The sequence below is a fragment of the Rhineura floridana genome, chromosome 6 (genome assembly GCF_030035675.1).
Source record: "Rhineura floridana isolate rRhiFlo1 chromosome 6, rRhiFlo1.hap2, whole genome shotgun sequence".
Taxonomy (NCBI): domain Eukaryota; kingdom Metazoa; phylum Chordata; class Lepidosauria; order Squamata; family Rhineuridae; genus Rhineura; species Rhineura floridana.
The window spans coordinates 126,354,847-126,374,234 of NC_084485.1; the positions used below are offsets into that span (position 1 = coordinate 126,354,847).

The window sequence follows — 19,388 nt, forward strand, 5'->3', positions numbered from 1 at the left end:
CCTCAAAAAACATGATTCCTGCCCGCTGATTCTAGGTGGCGCTATTTCCCATCTGATGGGCTGTTCTCCAGGGAGAAATGCAAGGTCAAATCTACATGCAGTGTTGGACTTCCTTTTCTGCATACTAGTCAGCAACATTATATAACAGGATGCTTTTGACACTTAGGCTGCTTTCACACTGCACTTTATTCTGTTATTCTGATGATTTCTTACCTGGTAATTTGCACATTATATTTGATCTTTCCAGAGCTTGGAAAAGTTACTTTTTTGAACTACAACTCCCATCACCCCAATCCAGTGGCCATGCTGGCTGGGGCTGATGGGAGTTGTAGTTCAAAAAAGTAACTTTTCCAAGCCCTGGATCTTTCACACGACACACAAGCTAGCTCCCGAATTCTAGCGGAATGCAGTGGAAGTTTAGTGCTAATTTCCTTGATAAATTATACCAGAAATAATCAGTTAGCAAGGCTGGGAACCCAGAAGATTGCAGTAGTTTTTCACTAGCTATAGCTGTTCATGTGACAGGCATCCCAGCATGCAGTGTGTTCCCACCCTTTAGTCATGCGTGTTTGTTTGTTTTTTGCCTGACTAAAGTTGTACCAGTGTTCCGGCATTGGTGCAGATAGCAGCAGCATTTCCCACACACACCCGTGTTGATACAACTAAAACAATTGAAAAAGTCAGATCCTAAAGGGAGAGGGCTTGCATGGTGCCAGGATGAGATCTTAGACATCCTACACAGTGGGGACCAGTGTGCATGGGTGAGGGACAAAAACTACCCATGTGAAAGACAGCTATGCGAAATGCCAGTATATCAGCTGAAAAAACTGCTGTTCCTTAACGCAACAGGTACTGCAGTGTGAAAGGGATTTTAGAAATTGGAACAGAAGTGCTCCCTTTTTAATCCATTAAACTAACGCAATCAGCCCCATGTGTGAAAGCAGCCTAAGGTCCTAAAATGAAAGGTGAATGTGGTGTCATGGAAGGGGTATTGATGTTCAGGAAAACTGTTGTGCATACGACAGATGCTCCCTTGAATATATAAAAAGGACTTGGCTGGCTTGTGGCCAATGTTGTGTGTGCCACAAACACTGCATATTAATATTCTAATTGTAATACTATAGATAATAAGGCTACATCTACGCACACAGAAAATTATTACTTTTCTAGAAAACAGACTACTGGCGACTCAGGGATATAATCATTAGATGTCATGGAACATGATTTTATGGAAATGTACCCATGTATGTAAAATGTATAGTGTAGTAACTATACATTTACAACCATACAGGTACTCCTGAATAGCCACTATAGTTATGTCTAATATAATGAGGCTTTATTCCTATGAATGGCACCAAAGAAAAAGGAGCACACAGAGCACATATTTTCATGCTCTTGGTCTTTGTTGTTAAAGACTTGCATTACTGAGTGATCACTGATTTTCCTTGGCAGGATACAACTGTTCTTCAAGCTGTCTTTGGATTTGATAGCTTTGAGTTCCACTATACGCTTTCCACAAAGTAGTACAATGGAAGGCATGATCATTGTACAAGCGTTACTCAAAATTCTTACATAATGATTCTGCAACGTATTTCTTACAACAGGGATCCCTCTAATAAAATAATAATAAAATTTTATTTATGAGTCGCCTATCTGGCCGAATTAACGGTCACTCTAGGTGACGTACATTGACACAATAAAATACAATATAAAACCAGAAAACCACATTCAATAATTAAACTAAACAGCATTAAAAGCTAACCCATCTCAGAAATCCCATAGGCCAGCCTGAACAGCCAGGTCTTCAAGGCCCAGCGGAAACCTATCAGGGAGGGGGCATGACGAAGATCTAAAGGAAGGGAATTCCAGAGGGTGGGGGCCACAATCGAGAATGCCCTCTCTCTGGTCCGCACCAGCCTAGCTGTTTTAGCTGGTGGGACCGAGAGAAGGTCTTGTGTGGCTGATCTTGTCGGGCGGCATAACTGGTGATGCTGGAGGCGCTCCTTTAGATAAACTGGGACGAAACCGTATAGGGCATTGGGCCCGGTAGACAACTGGTAGCCAGTGTAGATCTACTAACACCGGAGTGATATGATCACGGCGACGGCTGTTCTTAATCAAATGTGCTGCCGAACTAGCACTGACTTTGTCATGTCAAAGTATAAGCACAAATATTACAGCAGAGTTTATTATTAATACAATTTTATAAAAACCTTAAATATTATTTTGATAAAACCATGTGTGTTGAATTTTCTTTTCTTTTTTTACAGAGGGAGAGTGAGTTTAGTCATTTCTTCTAGTGCAAAATGTACAAACCAATTAAGGATATAATTTATCTTGAAACACTGGCAACCTTCATTTTATTTTGTCTGAATTTTGCTGTTTTGCCACATATAGTTTTACAGCCATCTCAAGTGCTGGCCTATAATTAGGAAAAAAGTAAAATAATGCATAGAATTAGTCATAATAGTAACACAAGGTTTGTAAAGTAGCACAAAGTATATGAAGCGATACAAAGAGAAAGATCTGCATAAAAATAACACCTTAGTTCATTCTACTGGTGTATGTGTGATTTTTTTCTTTTTTGGCAAAAACACACAGACCCACATAATAAATAAACCAAGGACAGCCATTCATAAACACAATAATAAACTTAAACCCTCATTTCCAGACTGACAGACCAGTTTATTCCATGCACCAGAAAGTTCTGGAAAAAATATATCTGTGCAAGGGCCTAAGCCTGCCAGAGCTTGAAGAAAATCCAGAAATGTGACCACTATGTGATTTTTTTTTCTGGCATAAACTATTTTAGCAGAAAAAGGATAGCTGCTATTGCAAAACCTACAAAAAAACTATTCTGGGAAGCATCCAATGACTTTTTTAAAAAACTGAAGGCAATTATGCCACAGAAACACTGTTTTATTTTAAAAATGCTATTACAATTTTTAAGTGGACACTATAGTGAAATTATGCCAGAGACACCATTTTAAAGATTCTGCTTCCATTTTTAGCAGAAACTACAAATTATATTAGCTAGGCTCTACCACAATGACTCTCACATAAAAGAGAGGCCACAGCAAGAAGTGCAATTGATTAGTGCTGGTTTGGCTGTTGATTTAAAAACTTGATCTCTTACACATGATAATGGTGATTGGAGAGAATCCCCCTTTTTGATCCAAAATAGATAAAGGCATATAAGTACTTCAATAAATGTACGCAGGAACACTGAAGGTCATGGCAGCCTGATCCTCCTGTATATTCCAATATAGTTTTGAAAGATTACACATCAGAATGTAGGCTTGAAACTTTGTATCTATTTTTTGCGTGGCTACCCCAATATCTAAGTTTCAAACAGAAAGATGAACCCAGAGCATGCTCTACTTAACACAAGCAAAATGTCCTTCTCTATAAATTCTTTGCCTCCCCAAGTATCCTCTCATTCCTGTGTCAAAACTGAGAGCTATGATTACAAGCACATAGAACATGGTAAGGAAGAGTTTGGGATTACTTAGGGTTATAAGATACAAAAGAAGGACAGGTTCTTCCTGAATTCTTAACAGAATTATATGACGGAAGGGACCTAAAAAGTGATGAAGATGGAATTTAAGCAGGTTAAGCTTTTGTTCCTATATCACAAGCCAAATCTGCCAAGATCCTTTCTTCTACAAGTCTATGATGAGTCCTACCTTTCCTTTGCATCTGGTCACCCAGTCAAGGTCTGCCATTTCAGGGAATTACACAGGACTTGAAGTGACCCCTGCTGGGTTTGGAAACCTGTCTTCAATGGCAGGAGTTCAGACACCAAACAAAAGTTATAATTAAAATAAAGATGGCTCAGTTCTTAGAATGTACAAAGTGCTTCAGCCATAACAGATTCTCATAGCTGATTAACAATCAGATGCAGACCAGGGTGTTCTGGTAAGTGGCCAGATAGACTTGAGCCTTAGCATCCCTCTAGAAATTAAGTACTGGAAACACAAAGTATACGTGTACTGAAACGGGAAATATACCATGTCATTTGCTGTGCATATAGTAAGACATTTATTTGTTTCTTACCATAGACTGGAGTTCTGTGCCATATTCCTTGTTATGAAGGGTCTTTTTATTTCTGTTTGTATTCTCTGAAGCAAGCTTGCTGGTCTGATACACAAAGTCCTATATAAACAATAACAAGCAATTTAAAATCTGGTCAATATTACATTAGGATTGACAACCCACTTCTGATTTTTTTTTTTGCCAAAAGTTACCCTTTTCCCTTTCTTTTTTGAATGTTAAAAGTTTTTATTGTTATATATAATTCCAGAGCACTAATTTAATGCATTCGAAATAAACAGAACATCAAAGAATCAAAATTGGAATATTAAACTTGCTCAAAACTAGGGATGGAAAGATCTGTAAATTTTGTTTCTCTCAGTTTCTAATTTTTCCAATCTTAAATTTAGTCCTCCACATTTCTGCAGTGATTTGCAATTGTTTTAAAAAAAAATCCTGGTGAAAATTTTCCAGCATTTTAGTGTGAATTTCTCCTAACAACACATTTTTGTAGGCAGTTTTGACTAATGTACACATTTTTGCAAACAATTCTCATCATATAATGCATTTTTGTATGTGATTTGCATTCATATATTCGATTTTATGCACGCTTTCCCCCAACATATGCATTTTTGTAAACATTGGTTGGCAAACTGCATTGCAAAATTAGAATAAGTGAGAATGTTGAAGAATGGCTGTTTTTTGGTTCTCATATTGTTTTGGAAAGTGAATTTGATAGATTCATCTTGAAATGTGAACTGAATCGAATTTCTTGACTATCCCTATTCAAAACACTGAAAATCCATACTCAAAACTTGGGGATAAATCATTTATTCTATGGTAATCCACAAGTTTACTCCATTTTAAAATAAAAAGGTCTTGACTAAAATTTTGCTACCTCTACCATAATATAGTTTTGACATGATTACATAATTCCATATTTTACTGTATCATTCTGTAATACAGGGTTGGTATTTAATGCTGCAATCTAACCGTATTTAGCAGAAAAACCCATTGAATGAAGTGGGACTTGTTTCCAGTTAAATCTGTTTAGGATTATGTTATTTGTAGACCTTAAGGAGGAATTGTTTAAGGCTGCAGTCCTACGAATACCTGGGAGTAAGAGCTATTGAGCACAAAGGGGATTACCTCTGAGTCAACCAGCACAGGACTGTACTGTCCATCATGTTAAGGTGGCAATCCTACACACACTTACCTGGGAATAAGTCCCACTTCATTCAATGGAACTTACTTCTGAGTAAACCTGTACAGAATTGCACAATACATATGTTGTATGCAAATGCCCAATGTTTTACATTAGCAGTAAATATACTTTCATGAGGAACAGATCTGATAAGCATGATTAAAACTGCATTTTAGCCTACAAATGTTTAAGTGAAAGAGGACTTAATTGAACCAAAGACTAATTTAGCTAGTTGCCAAATGGATGTCACAGGAAACTTTGTAAAATATTAGAAAGAACTATTTAAAGGATTGTGAAAGTGGGGGAAAATGATCATGGGAACTGAAGGAGTCAGGCATCTTAAGACCCACTTTATTTAAAACTCTCCCTGATGTTTTACCCATTTCCTATGATAATTGGGGTGCTATGACATTCTAAAAAGCTAGAAACTGGTGCTACTATTAGAAGCAGCAGTGAGCTTATTCATTTATTAACATAGGAAGCTGCCTTATACGAGTCAGACCATTGGTCCATGTAGCTCTGTCCTATCTACACTGAGTGTCAGTGATTCTCCCAGGTTTCAGACAAGAGACATTCCCAGCCCTGGAGATGTTGGGGATTGAGCCTGGGTCCTTCTGCAAGCTAGGCAGATGCTGTGCCATTGAGCTATGACCTTTAAGTTAAGTAATTTATTTAAAACTTTTACAAACCACTTTAATGTTTAAAAAGTCCAAAACAGTGTACAAAAGAATAAAAAGCATACCATACATAATAAAACAATATAATGACAGTATCAAATTTAATTCCATGCCACCACAGTGACCACTTGTTTTATACATGTGTGTATCTGTGGTCACTCGAGTTAATTCAGTTCATAAAAGCTTAAACGTAACAACAGGGCACCATAACTCAAGAGTAGGACTGTGAGGAATTAATTTGTAGCATATACACAGTAAGAACTATCCTAACTGCTAAATTTCTGTCACGACTGAATTCTATCCTGTCACATGAATAATAAAAAAGCCAAAAGTAGCATTAAAGGAAAGATAATATGGCATTTGGTTGGCCAGCATGTGAATCATGATGCAGGTCTAGATGGACCTTTGGTCTGATCCAGCAAGGTTATATTCTTAATTACCCTGAGCTAAAGTTTTGCCCTTGTGACTGCTTACCATTAATTCTTTGTCCATGAAGTACGGGTTCTCTGGAGATCCATCATTTGTTTCTATGTCAACAGCAAAGCAAAGGAACAGGACATCCACTATTGTTTGAAATACTGATAAGAAGTTGTGGGCGATGAAATAAGCCAAAAAAGTAACCAGCAGCAGTGGAACTACCCAAACATGGAATTCACGATGGTAGTTAAATGCCATCAAACCCCCAAAAACTGTGAAACATATCACAAACACCTATATGAAAACAAATGTAGACACTATATTTCAGAAGAAGCTATTGTCAAACATAACCAAAACATTTATGTATTTAGAAATTGCGTTCAAAAGATCATATATGTTTGAATTAAAGCATTCCCTCTGCTCACAGCACTATTGACTACTACTGTTTTTGCTTTTCTTTTTACTTCTTAGTTGTACATTGTCTTAAATTAAGACTAGTAACCACTTGAGGAAAGTATTCACACTTTCTAATGCGTGGTTCAGATATAATGCCAAACCAAGGTTTGATATTACATGAACAAGCCTCATGCTTATATACATCTTCTCCCTCTCCTTGTGTGATCTGATTCCCTCTGAGTTATGATTTCACAGCAATCCATAGCTTGCTACTACATCAGAACTGAAAAAACTACTATGTGCACAAAGGCTCGATTGGCCTTACCTGAAAGGTATTTTTTAACCTGACTGCAAAGTTGTCCTCAGGTGGGATGTTAGCTCCCCCTCATGCTTGAAGGCAGGAATGCTGTTGCTTCAAAGGTTTTTACTTGTCTCCTTTGAAGCTTGAGTTCATGACAAAGCTATAGAGTCCCACACCAAAAATGCAAAAAAGCATAAACAACATACATACAAACAGCATGAACAAAGTAATCTCTGGACATGCGTGATGGATGAAAAGGGTGAGGGTCTAAGGACATTTTTACACTCAAGTGAGAATTCCTTTCATGTAAGACAAATGGTCTCTTTGAGTGTAAGGTCTCCTCAAGTGGGATGTTTCTAAGCTGACCATTAGAGCTGCCTACTGTCAAGCTGCCTGCTGTCTGGGAAGTACACAGGGTTGCCAGGTTCTTGGCCTGAGACTGATCCTGTATCTTTAGGAGAAGAGAGAGTCAGCCAAGTGCAGGTGTTCTTGCAACTCTGTAATGGGAAAAACCATGAGGTGGAATTCTCCCTCTCCCCTCCACAACTTTTAAAGATACAGAAAACCTCTTTGTTGCCAGGCCCGGCCTGCAAGAGGTCTTCTGTATCTTTAAAAGTTGTGGAGGGGGGAGGGAGAATTCCACCTCGTGGTTTTTCCCATTACAGAGTTGCAAGAACACCTGCACTTGGCTGACCTTTGTGATGTTCCTATATTAATGTATATATGGTAAGTGTTGTTGTTTAGAAGATACATGGTAAGTGGAGTGAAAGAGGGGGAGTGAATGGGCAGTAGAATGCGAGATGATTGGCTGAGTGTTTAAAATGGCTGAACGTATAAAAGGAAGAGTGAGAGTGGAATCTGGGGGGGGAGAAGAGAACTGAGTGGGTTGCTTGGTGGGGTTTAGAGAGTTGTTTGCCAGGAGGGAGGTGGAGTTCGGATTAGTATTGAGTAAAACCATATGCTTATGTGCCTTAAGAAGAAATCTTGTTAATCTTGTTAGCTTTGTTATCTGTAATAAATACTTAATTTGGTTTACCAAAGGCCTGATCCTTGGCTGGAGTTTCACAGACCAGAAGGGAGGGTAAGGTAATGACCAAGGCTGAAGGGGAACTGTAACAAATGGTGGCAGCGGTGAAGAGAATAACAATACCAGTATTCAGAGTCTCTGGGAATACTAGTATTGGGACGTTACTGGTGGTTGCCTAGCAGGGGGATCTGTTGAGATCTGTGCTAGAGCGGGGAGAGAAACCATAAGAGAGAGCGGTCCGGACTGGTGGAGTCCCTGGTGGTGCCTAGTGACAGGCAGTAGCCATGCGCAGGTAGGAACCTGACAGGGAGAGCCAGGGAAGGGCATCACATGTGGTGGCAGTAAAGGCGGGATACGAACAACAGAGAATCCAGATACGAACCAAAGAGAGTCCCAAAGACACGTGGTTACAAAGGAGACTACGTCACAGGTGTTGGCTGTAGCAGTGAGATACGAATACTAGACAATCCCTAATAGTTGTGTGGCAAACAGAAATAACAAAACAAGATTACTTGTGAGAGTGACTGGCAAAGAGTGTGTGGCAAAGAGTGAGTGAACTCAAACACCATGGCTGAATACATAAAAATGAAAAGAGAGGAGCTGGTGGAGAAGTGCATAACATTCAATTTACCTCACGAGGGTAAAGGGGTAGATGAATTGAGGGTAGCACCTATAGGATTTGCAACTGCCCAGCAAAAACAACCTGTCAGGGAAGAGATCCCAGAAGGATACTTAAGCAATCCCGCTTATATAGAGTATTTGAGAGAAAAGTTGAGGATGGAAACTGAGAAAATGAGGATGGAAGCTGATGGGAAGGAAAAACAGAGAGAGTTGGAAGCTGAGAGATTGAGGAGGGAGGCTGAGGAAAAAGACAAGCAGAGGGTCTTTGAAACAGCAGAAAAAGAAAAACAGAGGGAGTTGGAAATTGAGAGAATGAGATTGGGATTTGAGGAGAGGGAGAAGCAACGAGCAGTGGATGCCGAATTACAAGTAGAAAAGTTAAAATTTGAAAGAGAGAAGTTTCATTCTGATGAAACAAGAAAGGACAGAGATGGAGCAAAAATAAAAATTACTCCAAAGGACTTTGCTGTCTATGAGCCTGGTCAAGATCCTCAAATTTACCTCAGCACCTTTGAAAAAGCAGCTCAGTTGTGGGGGCTACCTGAAGATAAATACATGCAGTATTTATCAAACCTGATTAAAGGGGAATTGGCTGAGGTATACCAATATTTCCCCTCAGACAGGCCCGTCACCTATGCTGAATTCAAAGAAGCAGTGTTTAAAAGATTCAGACTGGGGCCTGATTATTTTAGAAAGCTTTTCAGAAACTGCCAGATACAGACAGGGAGGTCTTTTGTGGAGCTGGGGGCAAAACTGATGGACATATTTGGGAAATGGCTGACAAGTGCAAAAGCTCAGTCTGTGGAGGAGGTGAAAAACCTCATGATATTGGATCAATTATACCATCAGTTACCACCAGAAATAAGGCTCCTGGTCAAAGACCGTTCCCCTACATCGGTGCAGGAGGCCGCAGAGATGGCGGATCACTTCGCCTCCAACAGAACTGGCTGGGTGGGGAAAACATCAAGAGATTTTAAACCCAGACCATATAACGCTGGCAGAGGGGATGTGGTATCACAGCGAGTGAGTCCTCCAGTAAAATCTGAAGGGCACAGGACACCCCAGAGTGGATCTGTGTACCCTAAAAGTGAGGAGAAATTATGCTACAAATGTGGTAGACCGGGGCACCTACGTTTTCAATGTGAGGTTGCCAACCCCATTAGTAATCCTGCTCAGACAAGGGCAGTGAAAACAGAGCCCAACGCTTTAGAAACAGCGAAAAAGGTTCAGTTTTGCCAGATAAACTGGACAGAAGTAACAGACCTTGATTCAAGTCTGAGAGAGGAATTGAGTGTACAAGGGGCAAATTATTGGGCATTGCTTGATACTGGTGCCGCTCAGACATTACTGAGGCCAGATTTAATAAAATCTGAGGTAATATTACCTCAGGAAACTGTGACTATCCAAGGCGTGAGGGGTCAACCAGAAAGTTTGCCTGTGGCCCTGGTGGATATGACTTGGAGAGGCCGAGAGGGCCGATATAAAGTAGGCATTAATGCCCAGCAACAAGAACCAGTAATACTGGGAAGGGATGTAATGGGTGCCCAAGGAAAGATCTATGTAGTGACCAGACAGCAAATTGGCAGAGAAAAAGAAGCCATATTAAGGGGGGCTGAAACAAACAGGGTGGAATCTGTTAACCAGCCTCAGGTCACCATAGCAACCACTAGCAGGCCTGCTGAAGGAGACAAACTGTATCAAGTGGTCTCTGATAATGATGAGGCAGATCAATTCAGGGAAGAGCTACAAAAAGATATAAGTTTGAAGCAGATAAAGGAACAAGCTCTGACCCAACAGATTCCTTTCACTGACAAACTGAGGAATCAAGTTGTGTGTGAGAATGGGATTTTATATAGACTGTGGATGCCTGCTGAGAGAAAGGATGAATGTGAACCAGTGAAGCAGTTAATAGTACCTAGCAAATACAGAACCAGATTGCTAGAGGTAGCCCACGATGTCCCATGTGCAGGACATCTGGGAATAAAAAAGACCAAGAGGAGATTGGCTGCACACTATTATTGGCCAAACATCTCCAAAGATGTAAAACAACATTGTCTATCTTGTGGAATATGCCAAAAGGTGGGAAAAAGTGGAGTAAAGACTAAGGCACCCTTAAAGCCCCTTCCTATAATTGGACAACCCTTTTATAGAGTGGGAATAGATTTGGTGGGCCCTTTTTCCAAACCCACAAGGCATGGCAAGAAATATCTATTGGTGGTGGTGGATTTTGCCACCAGGTACCCAGACGCAGAAGCACTGAGATCTGTGGAAGCCCCTGTAGTGGCAGAGGCTTTATTAAAAATCTTTATGAGGCTGGGTTTCCCTCATGAAGTGCTGACAGATCAAGGCAGTGTATTCATGGGAGACGTGATGCAATGTATGTGGAAATGTTGTGGTCTAAAACATCTAAAGACCACTACTTACCATCCTGCCACTAATGGGTTAACAGAGAGATTCAATGGCGTTTTGAAGGGCATGATCAGAAGCTATGTTCAAGATCACCCACAAGACTGGGATGAACGGTTGGGATGCTTCTTATTTGCATACAGAGAAGTCCCTCAGGAGTCAACAGGCTTCTCACCCTTTGAACTCATGTTCACTAGAAAAGTGAGGGAACCTTTGGAACTATTAAAAAATTCATGGGAAGGAACCCTGGGAGAGTACAAAACATCTGTAGTAGATTTTGTATTGGAATTCCGCAATAAATTAACATCAATGATGGAGGTGGTGGAAAAGAATTTGAGTCAAGCACAGGAGAAGCAACATTACTGGTATGACAGAACAGCCAGGGAACGTGTGTATGATGTGGGAGATATGGTTATGGCGTTCATACCCAGGAAACATGACAAATTACAGGCTAACTGGGAAGGACCATATACCATCAGAGAAAGGCTTGACACAGTGACGTATGTAATTACCACAGACCAATTAAACAAAAGCAAAGTGGTTCATGTAAATATGTTGAAGCCTTACCATACCAGGGATGCACAGGTGTTGCAAGTTACCTTATTCCCTGAGGGAAGTGGGCCTGAACTTCCAGATTTGGTACAGGAAAGCAAAGACAAAGGAGGGGTAGATCAAGTGGAATGGTCAGAGGAGGTGAAGGAGGAAGTAAAAGAGGAGATTCTGAGAGTTTTGAAAACCTATAGGAATCTCTTTAGCAACAAACCTGGCCGAACCAGTATAGTTATACATTCCATTGATACTGGAGATCATGCCCCAATCAGATCTGTTCCATACCGTGTGAATGGGAAAGTTTTGAATGAGATCAAAAAGGAGGTGGAAGATATGCTGGAATTAGGAGTGATCAGGGAATCCATCAGTCCCTGGGCCTCAAGTATTGTCCTGGTTCCGAAAAAAGATGGAACGACAAGGTTTTGCATTGATTATTGGCTAATCAATAAAATCACGGTCCCAGATGTATATCCTATGCCTAGGGTAGACGCAATGTTAGAGTTATTGGGGGCAGCAACCATTATCTCTACACTAGATCTCTGTAAAGGATTTTGGCAAATGGAACTAGACGAGCAATCCAGAGCCAAAACTGCCTTCAGTACACCAGATGGGTTATATGAGTTTGTGACCTTACCCATGGGACTAAGGAACTCACCAAGTTCATTTCAGAGGCGAATCAATACTGTGTTGCGAGGCATGTCAGATTTTGCAGTGGCCTATATCGATGACGTGGCCATTTTTAGCAAGTCGGTGCCTGAGCATGTCCAACACCTGACAACAGTATTGGAGGCCTTAAGAAAAGCAGGCCTCACAATAAAAGCTAAGAAATGCCAGTTTGGACTAAAGGAAGTAATCTATTTAGGACATAAGGTGGGGAGTGGGAAAATCACCCCCTTATGGAGCAAGGTGGAGGCAATACAAGCGTGGCCGATCCCCTTAACCAAAAAACAAGTAAGGGCATTTCTGGGTGTGGCTGGATTTTATAGGAAGTTTGTGAGAAATTTTGGGGAAATAGCAACCCCCTTGCATGAATTAACAAAGAAGAAGTGTTCTGAGCGTGTGGTATGGACGGATGAATGTCAGAAGGCTTTTGATCTACTGAAGCAAGCCTTGTGCCAAGGACCCATATTAATAGCACCAGACTATGAGAAACCATTCATCGTGGCTACAGATGCGTCGGACCTCGCGCTGGGAGTCGTCTTGCTACAGGAGAGAGAAGGCACCAGACATCCAGTGGCGTACCTGAGTCGCAAGCTGACGCCGAGGGAGAAAAACTATTCATCGGTCCAGAAGGAGTGCCTAGCGGTCGTGTGGGGACTGAACAAGTTGCGCCCATACGTGTGGGGACGAAGATTCACAGTGACTACAGATCATCGGGCCTTGTTATGGTTGCAGACTATGAAAAACCATAACACTATGCTGCAGAGGTGGTCCTGGGCCCTACAGGACTATCAGGTGGACTTCCAGTTCATCAAAGGCAAGGACAATGTACTGGCCAATGGACTTTCCAGGCAAGTGGCTGGGACTGCAGTGACGTGACCAGACAGAGGAACAAAGAAAGACATTTTCCCCATAGAGACTTTTATTTGTTAACGCGACGTATAAATCCTGGAACAGGAATAATACTCTGCAGTTGTTTAAGGGGGTGGGGAAATGTGATGTTCCTATATTAATGTATATATGGTAAGTGTTGTTGTTTAGAAGATACATGGTAAGTGGAGTGAAAGAGGGGGAGTGAATGGGCAGTAGAATGCGAGATGATTGGCTGAGTGATTAAAATGGCTGAACGTATAAAAGGAAGAGTGAGAGTGGAATCTGGGGGGGGAGAAGAGAACTGAGTGGGTTGCTTGGTGGGGTTTAGAGAGTTGTTTGCCAGGAGGGAGGTGGAGTTCGGATTAGTATTGAGTAAAACCATATGCTTATGTGCCTTAAGAAGAAATCTTGTTAATCTTGTTAGCTTTGTTATCTGTAATAAATACTTAATTTGGTTTACCAAAGGCCTGATCCTTGGCTGGGGTTTCACAGACCAGAAGGGAGGGTAAGGTAATGACCAAGGCTGAAGGGGAACTGTAACAAATGGTGGCAGCGGTGAAGAGAATAACAATATCAGTATTCAGAGTCTCTGGGAATACTAGTATTGGGACGTTACTGGTGGTTGCCTAGCAGGGGGATCTGTTGAGATCTGTGCTAGAGCGGGGAGAGAAACCATAAGAGAGAGCGGTCCAGACTGGTGGAGTCCCTGGTGGTGCCTAGTGACAGGCAGTAGCCACGCGCAGGTAGGAACCTGACAGGGAGAGCCAGGGAAGGACGCCTCACAACCTTCTCCCAAAGATACAGGATCAGTCTCAGGCCATGGACCTGGCAACCCTAGAAATACATGTTGCAGGATCCGTCTCCTGAAGGCAGCCTCTGTAGAGGCATAAATATCAATTTTGTACTTTTGTGAAAGTGTTGGGACTTGTTGCTGTGCAACAGACTTCATGCAGAGAAGCATTTAAGAAAAAGGCTGCTGATGTAGCTATCAATCTTGTAGAATGCACTGTAAGTTTTATCAGTAGGGGCAAACACAATACTGCATAAGCCAGTCTAATGCATGCCTTGATCCAATGAGATAGAATGATGTTAGATACCCTTCTCCCAAGAGAATTAGTATGGAAGAAAACAAACAATGAATATGGCAGTCTAAAGGTCTTGGTACATGAAATATAAACTTTCAGAGTCCTATGAACGTTGAGAGAGTGCCTCGCAAGTTCATATGGATGTTGAGAAGGACAAAAGGTTGGTAGCACTAGCTCCTGTTATCGTCTATGAAATTGAGAATTGACTTTTGGTATAAAGGAAAGGCCCATATGAAATGCAACTATCATAATGAAAAATACAGAGGTTCTTGTCTAAGGACAAGGTATTGAGCACACTAACTCTCCTGGCAGCATTAATGGCTACAAGAAACTATACTTATAATGATAATATTCTCAGAGACATGGGACTTTACTGGCTCAAATGGAAGACACTGTAGGCGGTCAGAGTTTGTGTAGCCCTCACATCCAGAAACAGTCTTACACAGAAGGAGTACTCAGGGCCGTATCTCAAAGGAAGCATTTCAATAGTGAGAGTGTCCTTAAAGGCTTGTCTGGAGATGTTGATAATACTGATGACAGAGCTGAAGACTTCTTAGGGTGTTCAGTCATAACCCCAATTTAAGTCCATTCTGGAAAAACAAGAGAAACTTGGAGATTCTGGTTTTCCATTGACAGACTATGGACAGCAGGAGATGAACACCGACCAAGCAGATTGATACAGACATAGCACAGAATGACATCCAGATGCCAGAATATCCACAACATCAGTAGGAAGACCAGTCACTCTCTCCTCCTTACTTTCTTCAACATGTGAGAGAGCAGTAGAGTTGGCAGGAATACATATAGTAGACAGAGACTGCAGGGTATCTATCACCTCCACCTTTGGGGACCAGCAGCAAGTGAAAAACTGGCTGAACTTCATGCCACAGGAGAGATACACAAGCAAACATGAGAAGAGGCACACTGAAGTGGATTCATGTTCCTGGTGCAGATTCAAATCTAGCTTACATTCAGATGTAAGCTGGACATCTGCATCTTTAGGATACACGCAGAGCCCAACAATGAAGCTACTGGAATATTAACAAGTCTCACAGAAAAGCAAGCTTTATGACAGAAAACCAGCTCCAAAATGGACAAAAATTCGTAAGGCACTAGACCAAGAAAAGGCAAATACTCAAGAGAAAATAAGAGGATCCAACTGTCAATAACCACAGGCAGGGGCAGTTTGGTGAGAAGGATGACTCCCTCCCCCCCAGAGAGGAGGTAAAATGCTTTAGTGGACCTTCCCCTGTTCCTTCCAGTAGGAGGCATCATCCCTATTAGGATTGTTATCCATTATCTTCAGGTAAATACAATATACCCCAACAAGAAAACACACACACACACACACAAAATGAACAGGCCTGCGCATAAGAGACAGAAAGATTGTGGGATCCAGTGTCTGCTCTCAAACAAAGGTAGGAATGAACTGAGGTTTCAGAGGAGGCTACCCAGCAAAAACCTTTGAAGCAACAAAATTCCTGCCTTCAAGCACTGGAAGGCCACATTCCACTGGAGGACATCTTACTCTCAAGGGAAAACCATAGTTTGCCTATAAAGGATAAACCAGAATTGGAAACCACAATCAAACCATGGTTTGTTTAAAGCATAGTCTAGCCAATTTGGCTGCAAAATCAAACTATGATTTGATGCAAAAAAGGAAGTCAAGGAGGGTGAGAGGGGAGAGCAATGGATAACTCATGTAATGCCAACTTGACATTATGACAACCCAACCCAAACAGTACTTCCCTGTTGCTTGAAGAAAAATCTCAATCTTACTTCTCTAAATATCACCCTTGAATATTAGTTTACTTAAATATTTTATACTGACTTCTGGTGGTTTCACGTAAAAAGGAATATTAATTACCATGACAGAAGAATTTAGCTTTGAGAATTTTGAATGCATACAATATACTGACAAGGCTATAGTTTCAATTGATAATCAAGGACATAATGATAGGGTTTTACCTTTCCTAAAAAGATGATAAAGTCACTGAAGCAGTTGATTGCCATGGTCTTAGTTGAATTCTTTGATAAAATAATGACAGCATCTTTTGCTGAGGTCCAAAAATTTGTCCCGTTTATGGCTGTTGCTGTGTAAGCATTCTGTAATCAGAATGCAAATTGGTTAAAAAAAAAAGGAAGGAATAAGGAAGGTAGGAGACTGGGTGAAAAGTTTAAATTAGAAATCTTATCCTAAACTTTAACTTGGCCAAAGGTACTTCAAAATATTTCTGTCAAAAAGTGTATATTCCATTATTCTATGGAAAATACCTTGCACAATCTTTGAACCTAATTTTAAAAACCTATATAATTATCTTCTTAACTGAAATGGTTAAGAAAGGTTTTTCCCAGTTAAACTTCTTACCATAAGGACTAACACAAAACTGAAACAAACACCTTCCAAATCTATTTAAACCTCTGAAGATCAATGACCTACATTCCTCAAGGATTTACAGAGCAATCCAAGTCAGGAGAAACTGGCGGAAGTGGTGCCAGCGGAGGAGGACCAGCGGGAAGCTCCATGGCACCCATTTGCTGTTTGGTAGCCACCCGGCTGGCGGAATGTCAGCTCAGCTGGGAGCTGCATTCCCCACTGATTTCCATTGTAATAATTTTCTTAGACCGACCTTTTTCTCAGTGTTACTTTGGCCTGGATCAGGACCCTCAGGAGCTCTCTGAATGGGAGTTGGATGTCACATAAGTCCCCCCTTGACTCCTCCGACAAGCCCCTGGAAAGCCCCTTTTTTGGCTTTACACTGGTTTCCGCTGGCACCACATCTGCTGAGGCTGAGCTGGGGCAATGGGCTTCTTCTGATGGAGCCGGGACCCTGCCGGTTCAGTAAAGGTCCACCACATCCAACTCCTCTCAGTCCAGTGTAAATACAAGTTGGATTGCACCCTTGGTTACTGAATAACAAACTGAATATGCAAATGAAAGGAATGTGTGAAACTTTTCGGTAGTCTGAAAAATCATATTTTGCTTTAAAAAAAATTGATTTCATCATTCTTTTAACTATTTCAAAAAATCATCCCATACTAGCATTCTTAGTAGACATTAGCAGTATGTGAAGTTATTCTGCATAAAGAATTTGTAGATTTCCAATAATTATTTGGGAACTGAACACATTTCAATCCATTTGCTTTTTTTTAAAACTGAAAAAGTCCTTAGTATCTACTGAAGAGAATTATTCAGACTAAGATTTATGCACCAAATTTTGACTTTGTTCTTATAGTTTTGGGATTTTTGGAATCTATGAGAAATGGTAGTAGGTGTCTACTACAGACCCCCTGGCCAAGAAGAGGTGGTAGATGAGGCCTTTCTCAAACAAATCTCTGAAATCTCAAGGAGGCAAGAAGTAGTAGTGATGGGGGACTTCAACTACCCGGATATCTGCTGGGAGACAAACTCTGTGAAGCACAAAGCCTCCAACAAATTCCTGATGGGCCTTGCTGATAATTTCCTCTTTCAAAAAGTAGAAGCAACAAGGGGATCAGCAATCCTGGACCTGATCTTAACTAACAGGGACGAATTGGTCACGGGAATTAAAGCGGTCGGTACCTTGGGGGAAAGTGACCACGTAATGCTGGAATTCGGGATTCTGGGGAAAGCCAAAGAAGAAGATAGTCAAACATGGACCTTGGATTTTAGGAAAGCTGATTTTAGCAAGCTCAGGGAAATGATGGGTAGGATCCCGTGGCTAGATAGACTAAAGAAAAAAGGAGCCCAAGAAGCGTGGGAGTTCATGAAGAACGTATTACAAAAAGCGCAATCGCAAACAATTCCAAAGAGGAAGAAAAATGGAAGACGTTGGAAAAAGCCAATGTGGCTACACGGAAGACTGGTGGAGGAGGTAAAAGTAAAAAAGAGCATGTATAAAGAATGGAAAGAAGGACGCATCACCAAGGAAGAGTACCGACGAGCGGCTCGGGCTTGCAGGAATAGCGTAAGGAAAGCTAAAACCCAGAATGAGCTGAGGCTGGCGAGGGAAGCGAGGAACAACAAAAAGGGTTTTTTCAGATATGTTCGAAGCAAGAGAAAGACCAAGGAAACGGTGGGACTGCTGCTCAATGAAGATGGCAAAATGTTGACAGATAACGAGGAAAAAGCAGAACTGCTCAACACCTATTTTGCCTCCGTTTTCTCCCAAAAAGGGAACAGTGTGTAACCTTGCATCGGTACCAATCTCAATAAGGGGTCGGGACTGCAGTTCGAGATTGATAAGGAGATAGTCAGGAAATACCTAGTTAACCTAAATGAGTTCAAATCTCCAGGGCCTCATGAACTGCATCCCAGAGTATTGAAGGAACTTGCGGATGTACTCTCGGAACCTCTTGCCATCATCTTTGAGAAATCCTGGAGAATGGGAGAGGTGCCGGAGGATTGGAGACGAGCAAACGTCGTCCCGCTCTTTAAAAAGGGTAAAAAAGAAGATCCGGGGAATTACAAGCCGGTCAGCCTGACCTCAATACCGGGAAAGATATTAGAACGGATAATAAGAGTCCATTGGCAACTATCTAGATGACAATGCTGTGATTAGAAGGAGCCAGCATGGCTTCGTCAAGAAAAAATCCTGTCAAACTAATCTCATCTCTTTTTTTGATCGGGTCACTAGCTTAGTAGATGGTGGAAATGCTGTAGATGTCATCTATCTAGATTTCAGCAAGGCGTTTGACAAAGTCCCCCACGACCTTTTGATTAGCAAACTAGTCAAATGCGGACTACATGGAAATACTGTCAAGTGGATTCACAACTGGTTGGAAAATCGTACTCAAAGAGTGGTCGTCGGTGGCTCTGCTTCGGACTGGAAGGAGGTCTCGAGTGGAGTGCCACAGGGTTCTGTCCTGGGGCTGATACTCTTCAACATTTTTATCAATGACTTAGATGATGGGGTGGAGGGAAGCCTTATGAAGTTTGCGGATGATACGAAACTGGGAGGGATAGCTAACACAATGGAAGACTGGAATAAAATCCAAAGGGACCTGGATAGACTAGAAAATTGGGCTGAAATTAATAAAATGACATTCAATAAAGACAAATGCAGGATTCTGCATTTAGGCTACAAAAACAAAATGCACGGGTACAGGATGGGAAATACCCGGCTTAGCAGTAGTGCATGTGAGAAGGACCTTGGAATTG

General features: G+C 41.3%; 1 protein-coding gene across 3 annotated transcripts in view; it reads right to left on the reverse strand.

Annotated features, from left to right (window-relative positions):
• Positions 1-1,616: 1,616 nt before the first annotated feature.
• The window catches only part of SLC44A3 (solute carrier family 44 member 3), a 97,388-nt gene continuing 79,616 nt past the window's right edge, over positions 1,617-19,388 (reverse strand). For 2 of the 3 annotated variants that reach the window (XM_061633737.1, XM_061633738.1), the window contains exons 13-16: positions 16,217-16,354; positions 6,388-6,624; positions 4,057-4,155; positions 1,617-2,422 (exon numbers count right to left, since the gene is read on the reverse strand). In XM_061633737.1, coding sequence (XP_061489721.1) covers positions 2,411-2,422; positions 4,057-4,155; positions 6,388-6,624; positions 16,217-16,354 — 486 coding nt within the window. In that variant the 3' untranslated portion in view covers positions 1,617-2,410. The remainder of the gene's footprint in view (positions 2,423-4,056; positions 4,156-6,387; positions 6,625-16,216; positions 16,355-19,388) is intronic. The other variant, XM_061633739.1, reaches the window with a different exon arrangement.